Raw genomic sequence first — 13,868 nt, 5'->3', positions numbered from 1 at the left:
AACCTAACTACCTGCTCTTGGGAAAGGACTTCTTCTAAAGCACCATAAATAGAGTCACACTCCAAGATAAAGGGCAATGAGAAATCAGCATATGTGAATGCGCACTCTACGGGGGCAGTTCCAGCAATGATGCACCCCGTGTGACATAACTCCACCCTTAAATAGCTAAGGGAGGCTTTCAATCGTGGCAATCACATGCTAAACACCAACACACAGGGACTACATTACCAACACTGTCACACACTTTCACCAATACGTGTCCAACTAGAAGGGACAAGACATTAAATATCTGCTATGGGTCAGTAAAGAATACTTGTAAAGCACTTCCATTACCTACTCTGGGTTCTTCAGATCATAACTGTGTGCATCTACTTGCCCACATATAAAACTGTTTTAAGGAGAGAAAAAGTACAGACAATGGACATTAAAGTCTAGACTGCAGATTCAGTGCATTGTCTGCAGGAATGCTATGACTGCACGCACTGGAAAATGTCTATACAGGTGATGTAACATGTTCATATGCTAGTTTTTGTAGAGACATTATTAGCCCCAGTAAGCGAGTTAAGGTGTACCCTAATAACAAACCATCGATGACCAAATATGTTAAGTCCAGCAAATAGAAACTTACTTTAAACTGAATTGCAAATAGCCATTAAGGAACTGAAAATAGAAGTTAAGAAAGTAAAATAGATTAACAAATCTGAAGTGGAGAACAAAATGTTTTTTTTTGCTAATGTTTGTTAATTGTTAATGTTTGCTAATATTGTTAATTGTTTTTATATTTGTTTTAATACTTCTGATCTTAGCAATGATATCCAGGAAATGAATGATAAACACAAGGATAGTCAGCACTTTGAGATAGATCAAAATGATGTGGAAAAGGCTTTCCTCTACAGTGTTGCCAACTAATGTTCAGGGGAAGTTGTCCTAAAGGCAGATCGATTTGTTGCGAAAAGTTGCTAAATGACGTTGTGACGTCATTGCACTATGACGTCATTACGTAATCGCAACGCAAAACATTATTATATGTAATACGTAGATATTATTGTTTGTAAAATAAATAAATAATATATATATATGTATATATAAACACACACACACACAGCATTTGTAAAAGTAATACAAACAACACTTATTCATGATAAGATTTTGTTATTTTTAAATACAACATTGGTATTGAACAGTTAAACACGTTTGAACAATTACATTTCATGTAGGCTATTTTCTTATTTACCAGTGAAACTACCAGTAACTGAACAACTAAAGCACTGTGGTAGTTGATATGCTACCAAAATGATCAACAAGTATACAAGATAATAACAAGGAGTATCAGTAAATGAACAATTAGGCTATATTGAACAATTTAACAATTGCAGCTAGCATCTTAACTTAAATGTGATTGTCTATTGCTAGGCACCTCTTTCCAACTCTCTCCATAGAATGGTGTGCTGCTGGGCTGGTTAACAGTGGTTTCCTCCGATTGTTTTTCTTATTCACAGTGCAGTGCACACTGCCACCATCAGCCTTGATTAAATGGATATTTCTCCATTGGGAAACAATTTTGTCAATTGACTCTGGCTGGAACCCAAGTAGCTCAAATTTCATTGGTGCCTTTATTGTGTTTTAGTGTTTCCTTAACACTGAACAGGGCCATGTTTCATAAGGTTTCGAGATTGTCTGGGAGCCTTCCTTGCAGCTCCTTGTTTAGAGCAACAACATAGTTGATGCATCGTCTCCGAATTACTTTTTCATCCTCTGGCGCAAGGCTGAGTTGGGACAGTGTGCTTTCGAAAAGGTATCCAAGATCTGGACTGAGATGACCATCAATGGCATTCTTCAGGACATAAATTACACTACTCTGCTACAAATGGATGATATGAGGTGTACCAGATTGTCTAAAAGCTTGACAGGATCTGTATGTTCTCCCTCAAATGACTTCACTGCAACTTGAACTTTAGACAGAATTCATTTTAAGAATGTAAGGTAGACATAGTTGGTCTTGTCCATGTACATAGCATGTAGCACATCTGCCATGTAGCAATGCTCACTGGCCTTTTTGCAAGCATATCTGATTTGCAATACCCACAGTATGCTCTACAGTCATCTCCAACTTCTGGCTTCAGCCACCCTTTTCAGGTAAAGACTCCCACTCTTTTCTGTACTTCTGGCTGTACAGTTTTGATTGAGACATGTTGATGGATGTAGTTAAGTCTCTAATCAAACATTCATTAACAGCTATATTCACTGGATTTTAACTGTGGTTGTTGAACTATGTAAATGTATCAAGAAAAGTTTAAGAACAACTAAAAATACTTCATTTACTTATATTTTGTCTGTAGTGTGTGCACTAGCATGCATTAGCCCTTTTTGAAGTGTTAATGGTAACCTACTTGTAGGAAATTATAAATGTATCTTTTCTTTTTAATTGTGACTTGCTTACCAAACAATTGTACAATGAACTTAATGTGTTTAAACTATTTCTATGTAGCCCCGCCCCTCCACTTGTTGTCTTTTGTCTTCCTGTTTTCAAATTTCCATAGCGATCTTAAAGAATAACTAAACCCTAAAACAAGTTAATGATCTGTATATATAATGCTGTTCATTTTGACATTTGGGTATAAAGTGTTTTAATTCTACAATATATGCTTGACACGATTATTGATGAGTTTATAAAGTCTTATCTCCAATTAAACTCATCTAAGACAAAAGACATGATTATTGACTTCAGGAAACAAGCTCACCCACATGAAGTAAAGTCTATTTAAGGTCAGAAAATAGAAAATGTACAAGCCTAAAAATATCTTTGAACTATCATTGATTCAAAATTGAACTTTGAAGCAAACTGAAGCACTGTTTAAAAAGGGGCACCAGCGTCTGTTTTGTTTTAGAAAATTGGCTCATATTAGAATTGACAGAACTATTATGACTTTATTTTACCGTGCTTTTTTATTTATTTTATTTAAAATTTTATTTATAAATTTTGACATTTTTCCTGGTATCTTGCTTTGGAAACCTGTCTGTTAAGAATAGAAATTCACTGTTTCAAATGGTTAAATATCCTAATAAACTTATCGAGGAGTCACAGTCTAGTCTACCATCCTGTATATCAGACATTTGCAGCGGATGACTTACTCAATTTTAAATGATGAATCTCACCCTTTGAACAATGACTTTCAATTTCTTCCATCTAGATGTAGATTTGTAGTCTGAACTTTAGAAGAAAGCGGTATAAAAACAGCTTTGTGACAGCGGGTATTACTGAATTTTACATTTACACTTAGTCATTTAGCAGATGCATTTATTCAAAGCGACTTACAAAGAGTTCAGGGAGCAATAAGCGATATGTCATACAAAGAGCAATAGGTCTTAAAACTAATTTTGCAAATTTAAGGAAATTATTTATTTTAAAAACAAAACTTATTCATTTATGTAACATTTTGTTTATTATTTTAGTCCACAAGGTTAAGTAATGCTGGGAACTTTAAAGTTATTTTCATTGTAAACATTTTTAATATATTATACAATGTTTGTGATGTCTGTATATGTAACTTAAAAACTGCAAATCAAATCTTCCTTCGGGTACAAGTAAAGTTGGCATGTGAAGATGATTTGGATCACTTTGAGGATGTAACATGTGCATATGTTATTTGTGGAAGCATTATTATCTCCTGCAAGCGAGTTAATGCATAACCTAATAACAAACCATGGGTGACCAAATAATTTTATTAAATGTTTTTAAAATGTTGATTTACAGTATGTCATTGAAGATAAGTGTTCATTTTATTGTATTCGTTTGGTTTTAGTAAATTATTAAATGTTATAAAAAAGGGTTGTGGTAACATGATTTCTTTGTTTACGATTAACTACGACCAACGATTTCTTTATGACCTACGATTGACCAGGCTCCACTTCGTGATCACTACTGCGCAGACTCTGGCGCCTCTGACGATTCCTTCTGGAAATTCCCAGGCTCCAAACGTAACATGTCAGCACCCATCGTCGGACGTGTTACCCTCAATTCATTACAATGGAAGGATGTGTCTTCACGTTGTCCATATTTGATACAGTCTATGGTTGGATTAAGCCACATTCTTTTTCATGTTGTTTGTCTATGTGTTGTAATATCAAATTGTTGTAGTTAGGGTGGTATAGCTTAGTGGTTGGCCCCCAGTTCAAATCTGGGTATCCCCTTTTGGGTACCCATTTAAACTTCTGTTTAGTTCAAGTTAGCTCAAACTTTATTATCAATTTATTATTTTATTACAAGTAGTGAAATTTCCCCCACCGCTTTCAGAGTAGTGGTGCTACCACTGAGGGGACAAATATATAGTTCAATATAGTGCTCTGGATCAGAAGAAAGTTAAGTGGAACTTGGGCTGGTAGGAAAGGATACAGAACAAGCAGTTTTATCAGAAACTTATTCACAATTTATCTTCATGAAAGTAAGCCATATACCTAACATTACACTCTACTAGACATCTAAATTAAGGATAGCTACTTACAGTAATTACTAAATCGAAGATATAACAGCACATACCAGTGCTGTTTTTACATTTGAATATACAGATGACATATTTTTCTTTAGCACATATAAGTGATGCCAAAAATGTACAAATTATTCAGAACAATTAGACGATCGCTGTTCCCTGATGTTGGTCTTCCAGAACATCTGTATCAACAGTCTGTTAAATGAAAGACAGCAAGATACAAAATTATGAACACTTGAACTTACTTACATAGTGTATTAAAAGTTAACTATAGACTTATTTGTACAAATGTAACTATGGACATTATGTTTGTGACTAAAAAAATGTATCAAAACTGTTATATTAAAGCATCTTCTGATTTGTCACCATTTGCATTATATTTCTCTTATTAGCTGAATTATTAAGTATTAAAAAAGTGTTTGTTTTGTGGTTTCAAACTAAAATAAATTCCATAACTAATTTCACAGACACCACTGTAGTGCAAGAATCCTGAATTTACCTGTTAGGTTGACATGGTCATATTCGCTTTTTCAAATCCCACAAGTTCGAACATTGAGGGAATTCCCTTTTTGTAGATTGTTCGCTGAATAAGACACAACACCATTTATCAGCATACAAATGTTGCAATGTGATTACAAATCTTTGAAGAAATACCATATTCATAAAATCCCACCTCAGGGACTTTCACTCTTAAGTCAAAGGTCTCTGTTGAGGTGACCACAACATTGGCAGATGCCTGACGTTCTTGGTTTTTCTCGTGTTTCTGGTAGAAGCCCATAAGATAAGACATGCCAGGCACATATTCTTCAATTCTGATGGAGGCAGATATATAAATAGAATCATGTCTGATATTTACAATCTTTGAACCAAAACATTACATGTAGATTATGCTTGTGTTGAAAGATGTTAGAAATCACGTGTTTCAGGAATCTCAAGGGAAACTAAATTCACCTTTGACTGATTGCTGTGAATACTGAAGGTAGGGCGCCCCAGGTTATTTTCGTGTATACTGAAGGTTTAGCCTCTGGCTGGCATGAAGTGGACACCCTCATAGACATATCGTATGTCTGACACTCTGCCCCCCATCGAAGATGGGCCTATAGAGCATTAGAAGAAAACAGAGGCCGTAATCAAACCAAGAAGAATGAACATTATAGTGCAATCATCGGAGTGCTGAAGGGACCAAAAATAATTTTTAACCTCCTGAAAAGATGTCTCAAATGTAACCTATTTCAGGGTAACACTATCAGGTGGAACAATAATACCTTAGCTGATGAATGGCTCTTATCCAAATTTGCATTGGCACACATTTTCCAGTTTGCTTCATCTCCAACTTCAGAAAGGATCATTTCAATGTCTTCTCTCTGGGCTGTTGGTAAATAAAAGGCTACACCTTCGTAACCCAGTGGCTTTGCCGATGGACTCAGAGCAAGTGCTTTTATTATGACTATTGGATCTGGGGTGGCATCGAGAACCTACAGCATGAAGAAACAATTAGATCTCATAAATGTTACTGTTTACATATATACGGTCATAGTCGTTTACTACATTTGTAAATAAAATAACTTCATTTAAATTAGTAACTTTGCTTGCTTTGCACCTCATATGCTGGAATGATGCTGGACATATTGTGTCTTCCACAGGAGAAGATGGTCTCATCTCTTGTGTCCTATACAGGGGTAAACATTTTTAATAATAGGCCATTACAATAATTCAGAGGTCACCATGCAAAATTATCCTATCACAAGCACTGATATCATGGCTAAACATGCAGTAGATGTGCTACCTGGAAAATTCTGCGGCTGAGATCCATCATTCGACTGACTTCTGGTGGATGTTTGCTACCTGAGGTGACCTGAATCTGAATCTTATCTACGGGCTTGGCTCCCTTTACTTTGGAAACAAAGCAACAAGCGATTGACAGAAACCATGATATATGCATGTCTATATGAAAACTCCATTAAGGGTGATGTTACCTGGTTCAAGTTGATATAAGAAACGTGTTTGTCCCAGGAAGTAATATAGAGGATATTCGTGAATGTAATGTGTTCGTTTCGCTTCTGCTTCAACACAAAGGGCAGTTCCGAAAATCTTGGATTCAGCACAATGCCTGATTTTCCACTCAGAGTCCTCAGTCTGCCTCGGAAAACGCAACTTTTAGTTTCCAATATTTTCCAAATGTTTATTTTGTTACATTATTGAAAGGAATGGTTGTACCTGTTCATCTCTGGAGGTGGGTAATATTCTGGCCAGTGGCAGACCCTTTTGGGAGGCCTTTGCCTCAGACATCATAGGAGTCATTTTAGCTAAAGATGAATCCTCAATGTTCCTCAATACAGCATACACATCAGAACTGTTTGAGGAATCAGGATTATTAGCATATTCAAATGCATTTTTATTTATAATACAGAGGGGCCTCTTAAAGCATGGAAAACATACTTAAATGATATCAACTCGGTGGCTGTTTTTCTTGGAGTCAAATTCATTTCATACTTCCTCTCTTTTACATTTATTTTTAAGTCAAATGCCCATGGCAGACCGATGACTGCCTTACTCTTCAGCTCAACACCACACTGGAAGAGATCAGTGTTGATTCCATGAAATACAAAATGATCCTTTATCACCCTGGAAACGAGAGGGAAGTAAACATTCAGTGAAGAGACACCACCTGAACCTGTTGCAGTTTTTTGTATGATGTCTGCATCATTTTGGCCTAATTTGTTTTATAAATCAGATTAACATCTCATTTGATGAAACATATGTTACTACTAATAGTAAGTAGGCAGCAAACTGACACAAGTAATCTATCAAATGATGATCACATAAAGAATGTAATAATAGGTTTGCAGTGTAGTCAAATGCCAGGTCAGAAGCCAGGTCAGGAGCCTGGATAACACTGGTGACAAAATACAGTCCATGAAATGAGTGATGGATCACAGTAGGCTACAAGGAATCGCCCCCTGAATCATAGCAGTTGAGGAGTGTTTATTACCCAGCGAAGCCATCAGTCTGCAGGGAAATGTCTGAGTTTAGCAGCTCACCCAAATGTTCCTTAGGAGGAGGATTAATTTCGGCTTTAGCTAAAGACAGAGAAAATATTATCATTATTATTCAGCACCATCTTTATCTGGTATTAACAAAAGTCTAAAAAAATTTGAAAGCTAATGATTTTGAAAAGCTTATCACCTTTCATTGTAACAACATTTACAATGGGAAAATATTTGCTGATTTCAACTGGGAGACCCATACAAGTTGGCTGCACAAATCGAGCCTCGTAGACAAGGTGGGCTTTGGTCCAGTGCCAGGATGTTCCTTTCTGAAGATTCTGAATCTTTTCCCAAACTGAGCTTTCTTTTCCTGCAGAAGGACTAACTGACTGAGGAGCACAAGAAAAATCTATTTCACTTCCCAAATAATAGGAAGAGCAAGCTTAAAGATGTTCCATGTGCTGATCAAGAGACAGATGTTGGAATACCTTTACAATGCTCTGCATGAACTCTCCACTGAAATCCATCCAAAAAGCTTCTTGTCCAAATACACGTGCATAGGCAGAAAATAGAGTCTTGTCTTTTGGGAGGTTCTGCCAGTCTGAGAGCTTTCAAAATATTATTTGGATGCACATTTATTAGTTTGATGACTGACGTAAGTTATACATTTAATATATTCTGAGATTGAAGACACTTACGATTTTTATAATAGCTGCAAAATCTGTAACTGCAAAATCTTTTTCCAGTTGAGGAAGCTTTTCTGTAAGCAGTCCTTTTATTCCCTCTGCACGGACACCAAACTAAAAAGATAAGAGTGAATTTATATTACATTGTTTTAAAATGTATGTTTTGATGCTGGTTTGCAGGTTTAACCTGGTCATGTGCAGGTTTCTTTGTCCGCTTAAACCAGCTAAAGTAGCAGGAGCATAAAAGGACGAGCGACAGAAGGGTATGGCGGGAGAGGACCAGGCCTGGACTTTATGTTGTGTTTTATTATGTTTGTGTGGCCAGCAGTCGACCTTGAGGGAGTTTGTTATGTTTTTTGTTTAATGTATTAAAAATCTGTTTTATGTTCGCCGGTTTATTGAACTTTGTTACATTGGTGCCAAAACCCGGGAGGAAGGAGAGATATGCTGTCGGAGAGCCGTCGTTGCCAAGGGGGATAGCAGCGCGGAAGAGTGAAGACCGTGAGTGGCTGCCCGAGGCGGTAATGCTTGAGCCAGTATTCGGATGGGACGGAGAGGTGCTTGAGGTGGGATGGCTGCCGTCCGAGAGGGAGCCGTGGGTCGACAGTCGTCTGCCATGAAGGGGAGGAGCAGGGAACGGGGGACAGCCAATTGTTACAATCTCCGGGATTTCCCAATGTGATTGGGTGCATTGATGGCACCCATATTCCCATCATCGCTCCTTCCCAAATTGAGGCAGATTATGTCAATCAGAAATCCATCCACAGCATTAATGTGGAGTAATATATATACAGTATAAAAAAAATATATATATAGAGAGAGATATTCACATTTTGACGTTATCAACAAAATGAATATAAAAGTGACACGTAAAGCAATTTTCTCCCACGCGGACTCTCTTTCTTTTGCTGCTGCGGCTGTGTTGCCATGGTGAATCGTGCCATCATCGCTCAATTGATGATGGCTAAGGATGCATGGACAGGCCTAGAGTTTGCCCAAAACTGTGTAATTCTGACAACCTTAAATATTGCTATTCTTTAAATATTTGACGACAGTGGTCCTGACAGAACACTAGGTTAGTTTGAACAAATAAATGGGTCTATCCATTTTTACCCAGCAATAGGTTTGATTACCTCAAGAAATTGCAATATTCTTCCAATGAAATGAATTTTTCCCTTTAGCATTAGTTGTGTGGGTATGGGACTTGATCCATTTCGCAGCATATAAGCGTCAGTGGATGTCCCAAACAAAAAGTCATCTGAAAAAAACAACATTAGACCATTTAGAGTTCTGAATAAGGTATGAGTTCATCTTGTGTAAGAAACTAAATAAACCCACCATGGAACCAGTCAAAGTGTACATTCTTGCTGTAGCGGTAGCTCAAGTGACCAAGTCTGTGAGTAAGGATCTTCATGGCAATATTACAGCCAGTGGATCTGTTTGGCATGAAAGAAAGAAATGAGGATAAAGGAATTTGGAAAAAAGGTATACTGAACCCAGTCACACAGGCTTACAGATGTTGATTATCAGGAGTGCGTGAGTTTGCAATGCCTCTGAGAACTGAGTAGGTGAAGCTGGCGACCTGCAAGTCATCCTCCACCAGGAGGACCTCACTTATCACTGAGATCAGAGCTATGGATGGCTTGGTCTCTAGAAGCACCATGCAGGCCATCATGCGGATTTCAGCAGGAAGAGTCCTCTGCACAAAGAGGCTCAGGACAATATCCTGTACCTGTACACATACACACCACAGAAAGCAGAGAGATGGTCTGCAAATTACACTTCAAAAAGATTTGTGCTACATACAGAACACAAATAATTATTGACTGCTGGTGTAATGATAATACCAAATATCACAGTTTGCTCAGTAGAAACAAAAATTTGATTTGGTTCATAGAAAAGTTGTTTTAGGACGAATAATGATAAAAATCATGGTAACCTTATTGCAGGAGAAAAACTCACATTGTGAGGGTCTCTAGTCGCAAGCAGTCGGAAGGCCTGGACAGCAGAACTCTGCACTCTGGTTGGAAGTTTCTCAGCTCCAGCTGAGTAGCCTGGAATGAACTTTAGAAGAGTCTTGACGCTGGAGGGGTGAGCTGCATTTCCCAAAGCCTTCAGAGCAAGAACCATGTCCACCTCTGAATTTTTACTGAGTCCACTAGCAGCCATATCCAGCAATGGCTAGGCAAATTTATTTTGAAAAGCAACATGAAATAAACAACTTCTACCTTAATGTATGACATAACCGGTATATGATGTCTGGAAGACAGTATCAAAGGACAATAGATACCTGCACCACTGTCACAGGACAAGGATCAGTATAAACACAGTATCTATACAGTAGAGAACCATATGCTAAAACCACTGTGTTCCACAGGAGAGGATGGGATTTACTGAAGGGTATTGTCAGGAACTCCTGAAAAGCAAAGTAGAACATCACAAGACCATTGCAATCGTTACTCCTGGTTTTGACAGAACAGGGTCATTAACTTACCTCGGCTAATGCTACAGAAACAGGTTCAGCTGACAAATGGTTAAGCGCCACTACCAGAGCCTGTCCCGCCTCGTTTGCAGTGATGTCTCCTGCTTTGAATCTGGATTCAAGAAACTTGAGAATCCTCTCATCCGATACCTCTACAACTAGGTCCAGAAACCACCTCCTGAAGCACAAAAGGGTGACTAGGATATGATTATCTGGGATTCCATCCTACTTGGAAGGGTGTTGAGAAAGTACCTGTGCTCATCGTTTCCTGCAAGCTGCTTCCACAACTGCTCGAGATTGTCAAGTGATGCCACACGAAGCAACTGAATTAGTTGCAAAACGTCTGTACTGGTTGCACTGTCCACACGATATATGTTAGCCTGCGCCAAGCGCTTGATCAAATCTACAATCTGTGGAGTACATGATGAATTAAACGCTATACAATGCAGCACTATATTGAATCTACATGTTTGCGTATTTTAAATATGCTTGTGTGTGTAAAATCGTTGTGGGTTTGCCTTTGGCACTGGTTCGTTCAGGTTGATCATCAGAAGGGGAATAGGTTTGAGGTCTCTGTCAGTCTTGTACATCAGGTTTCCTCTGCTTTGCACTTGACCTGTCACTATTTTATCTGTGGTGTCTGACACTTTGAGAAGTTCAATGTCCCGTCTGCAAAAGTAACACAGCTGGGTCATTAAAATGACCAGTTACAACAATAGACATACAGTATATAAATAGATTGCACAACGCACAATGTTCTGGTTTCATGAAAAACTTGTGAATTATTACTGTGAGTGACTTACAATGCCAACATTCTGGAGTTTCCTCCCTTCACATTGAATGAAGAGAAGTACTGACGTTCCTGAGCAAATGCTTTAGTGATTAGACCACCTTCTGCAGTGGACTTCACAGTGTAGGTGTATTTCACCGTGGAAACAACATTGTCACCCCTCTGAATGTCCAAACAGTGTACAGGTAAGTTCAAGGCTACTTGTTTGAATTAAGTAATTGGATTGCCATGGTTAAAGACACATACTTGTTTACTGAGTTTGTCCAGAGGGGCGAGAGCCATGCCTCGGTACAAAGCTGCTGGTTGTTGACAGTTGCTGATATCAACCATCTGGGTGACCAACAGCTCTTTGGCACTAGAGTCTTCTTCAACAGTGTAACTGCTCTGACACACACCATGAATTCCCAACTAAAAACATTTAAAAAAATAGACGAACAAAATATTGTCAAGCTCCATAAAGGTATACTTGTACTAACTTCCTTCGAATATGATGTTAAATTTGTACCTCAACCAGTTCATAAAAACTTTGCGTGGTTTTGACTGTGACTTGTAGAAATCCAAGTAACCCTCTCACAATATTTACTACCGTGTTGGAGACACCAGGCACTGTGCGGATATCTGTCACTTGTCCTTTTGAAAACTCAAATACGATTGGTTGGCTGAACTCCGCAGACAGACGCTTGGTGAGTTTTTGGGAAGGGCTGAAGACACTTTTTCCAGGGATGCCATTAAAGTCTTCAAAGTCTACATTTGCGATCTTTAAAGAAAAAAATGTTTTTTAATGAATACTTGTCGAATTTATTTCATGTATCAAGTATAGTCAAGTGTTTAGGGTTGAAAATAAATAGAGCTTTTTATCAAAAACAAATATAGAAAAAAAGAACTAAACAGTGACAGTATTGGAGTAACAGTGTTAGTTACCTGAAGGACAAAGGTTTGTGGAGATTCACCAATTATATTGAAAGTGCACCTCATTTTAAGGGCTGACTCCACAAGGTCTGGCATTTCTCGGCCTATTCGAACCAGTCCTTCATATTTATACTCGTACGTCTTTTTAGAGTTCAGGAAAGGCTCTACAAGGTTGACCATTGAAAATTGGAAAGGAGGGAAAATTCAAAACCCTTCATAATTTTTCAACCTTTTTTATCTAAATCATAATGGGCCTTATTCAGAGTAGACACGACACATATAACCAGCACAGTTTTTTAAATGTCATTTAAAAATTCTAACATTAAAAGTTGAAAATTGCAGTTGAAAATAGCATGACCCACCTTTAGCCTAAAAAACGTATTCAACTAACAACATGCCCGCCCTTAACAGCATTGTTTAATTTTTCTAATATTATAAGACTACTCTCATCCTAAGCTACATTGAATTCTTTAAATAACACAAATGAAACGAGATGAAATATCAAAATTTGAAGTGAATGTTTGTGCTTTATGGGGATTAGCGTGGTGTTTACATACCATAATTGACGTTCTCAGTGGCTAATGGGGAGAAAGAGAAACAATTACATATCCTTTAACATATCAAATTAAATGACATATTTTTAACTGTAATTTTATCTGTAGTTCAACGAGTAGCACATGGCTCTTGCAATACCAAGGTTGTGGGTTTAATTGCCGGTCAATTAAATGCATTGATTAAGAGCATTTAAAATTACTTAATATAATTTTCCAAATGCATGAACGTAAATTAAGTGTATTCTGTGCTGTATGCTGCATTTACTTACCAGCTAAAGCCACCAGGAGACAAACATAGAACTGCCACATGGTGAGGTCCAGTGTTGATATCAGCAAACTTGGACATCATCTTTTATAGCAGGGCTCTATCTTGCCCTCCCACTACCTTATCTGATTTATTTACTAAGTTGAAATGACCCTGTGGCATGGTACCATATTTGTCCAATATTTAAAAAATACATTCTACATGGGATTTTAAATATTTATACAATATATTTATTCTTACGCAGTTTTGCACTTTGATACATAAATTACATGCTATTGGATTAACAAATGACAATTGTACAATTACATGCCCTTCAAGGATCACATTAAAAACTGCATATTGTTTATTATCAACTGTGGATGCATTTGTAATTACAGTGGTTTGATATGAAGAATTTATCTAAGTAAAGAGAACAAGAGGACAAAGGTGTGAGACAGGTCAGTGTGATCAGAGACAGTGTCAGCAAGACCTGTTTGAAGAGCAAGTGACCCGCTAAACAAATAACCAAATCCATCTGTCATCTGATTTTCAAACCCCACATTATGTGGAAACACACATCTTTCCTGCTCTGAAATCCTGAATGTTATTTTGACATGCTGTTTTTATAAATGTGAATGAATGTAAATTTTCCCTGATGTTGTAGATATTTCAATTATTACAATTTCATTAAAATATAATTAGACTTCTGTTTTGTGGAATTTGTACACA

At 37.5% G+C, this 13,868-nt stretch overlaps 1 protein-coding gene across 1 annotated transcript; it reads right to left on the bottom strand.

Moving 5' to 3' along the window:
• Window positions 1-3,380: 3,380 nt before the first annotated feature.
• Window positions 3,381-13,234, bottom strand: vtg3 (vitellogenin 3, phosvitinless). Its single transcript, XM_079483651.1, has 28 exons — window positions 13,165-13,234; window positions 12,899-12,919; window positions 12,354-12,505; window positions 11,938-12,189; window positions 11,679-11,840; window positions 11,446-11,594; window positions 11,161-11,311; window positions 10,895-11,052; window positions 10,655-10,820; window positions 10,451-10,576; window positions 10,123-10,341; window positions 9,675-9,892; window positions 9,499-9,596; window positions 9,294-9,418; window positions 8,173-8,274; window positions 7,963-8,082; window positions 7,674-7,863; window positions 7,480-7,567; window positions 6,927-7,112; window positions 6,705-6,840; window positions 6,464-6,623; window positions 6,274-6,380; window positions 6,088-6,156; window positions 5,753-5,962; window positions 5,439-5,584; window positions 5,161-5,299; window positions 4,987-5,070; window positions 3,381-4,682 (listed from the first exon to the last, which is right to left on the bottom strand). The coding sequence occupies exons 1-27, from the start codon at window positions 13,202-13,204 to the stop codon at window positions 4,990-4,992; spliced, it is 3,771 nt and encodes a 1,256-aa protein (XP_079339777.1). The 5' UTR covers window positions 13,205-13,234; the 3' UTR covers window positions 3,381-4,682; window positions 4,987-4,989.
• Window positions 13,235-13,868: the final 634 nt, after the last annotated feature.

This window comes from Barbatula barbatula (genome assembly GCF_947034865.1).
Source record: "Barbatula barbatula genome assembly, chromosome: 20".
NCBI lineage: Eukaryota > Metazoa > Chordata > Actinopteri > Cypriniformes > Nemacheilidae > Barbatula > Barbatula barbatula.
Note: the sequence above shows the minus strand (reverse complement) of the source record. Positions and strands in the feature narration are given on the sequence as shown.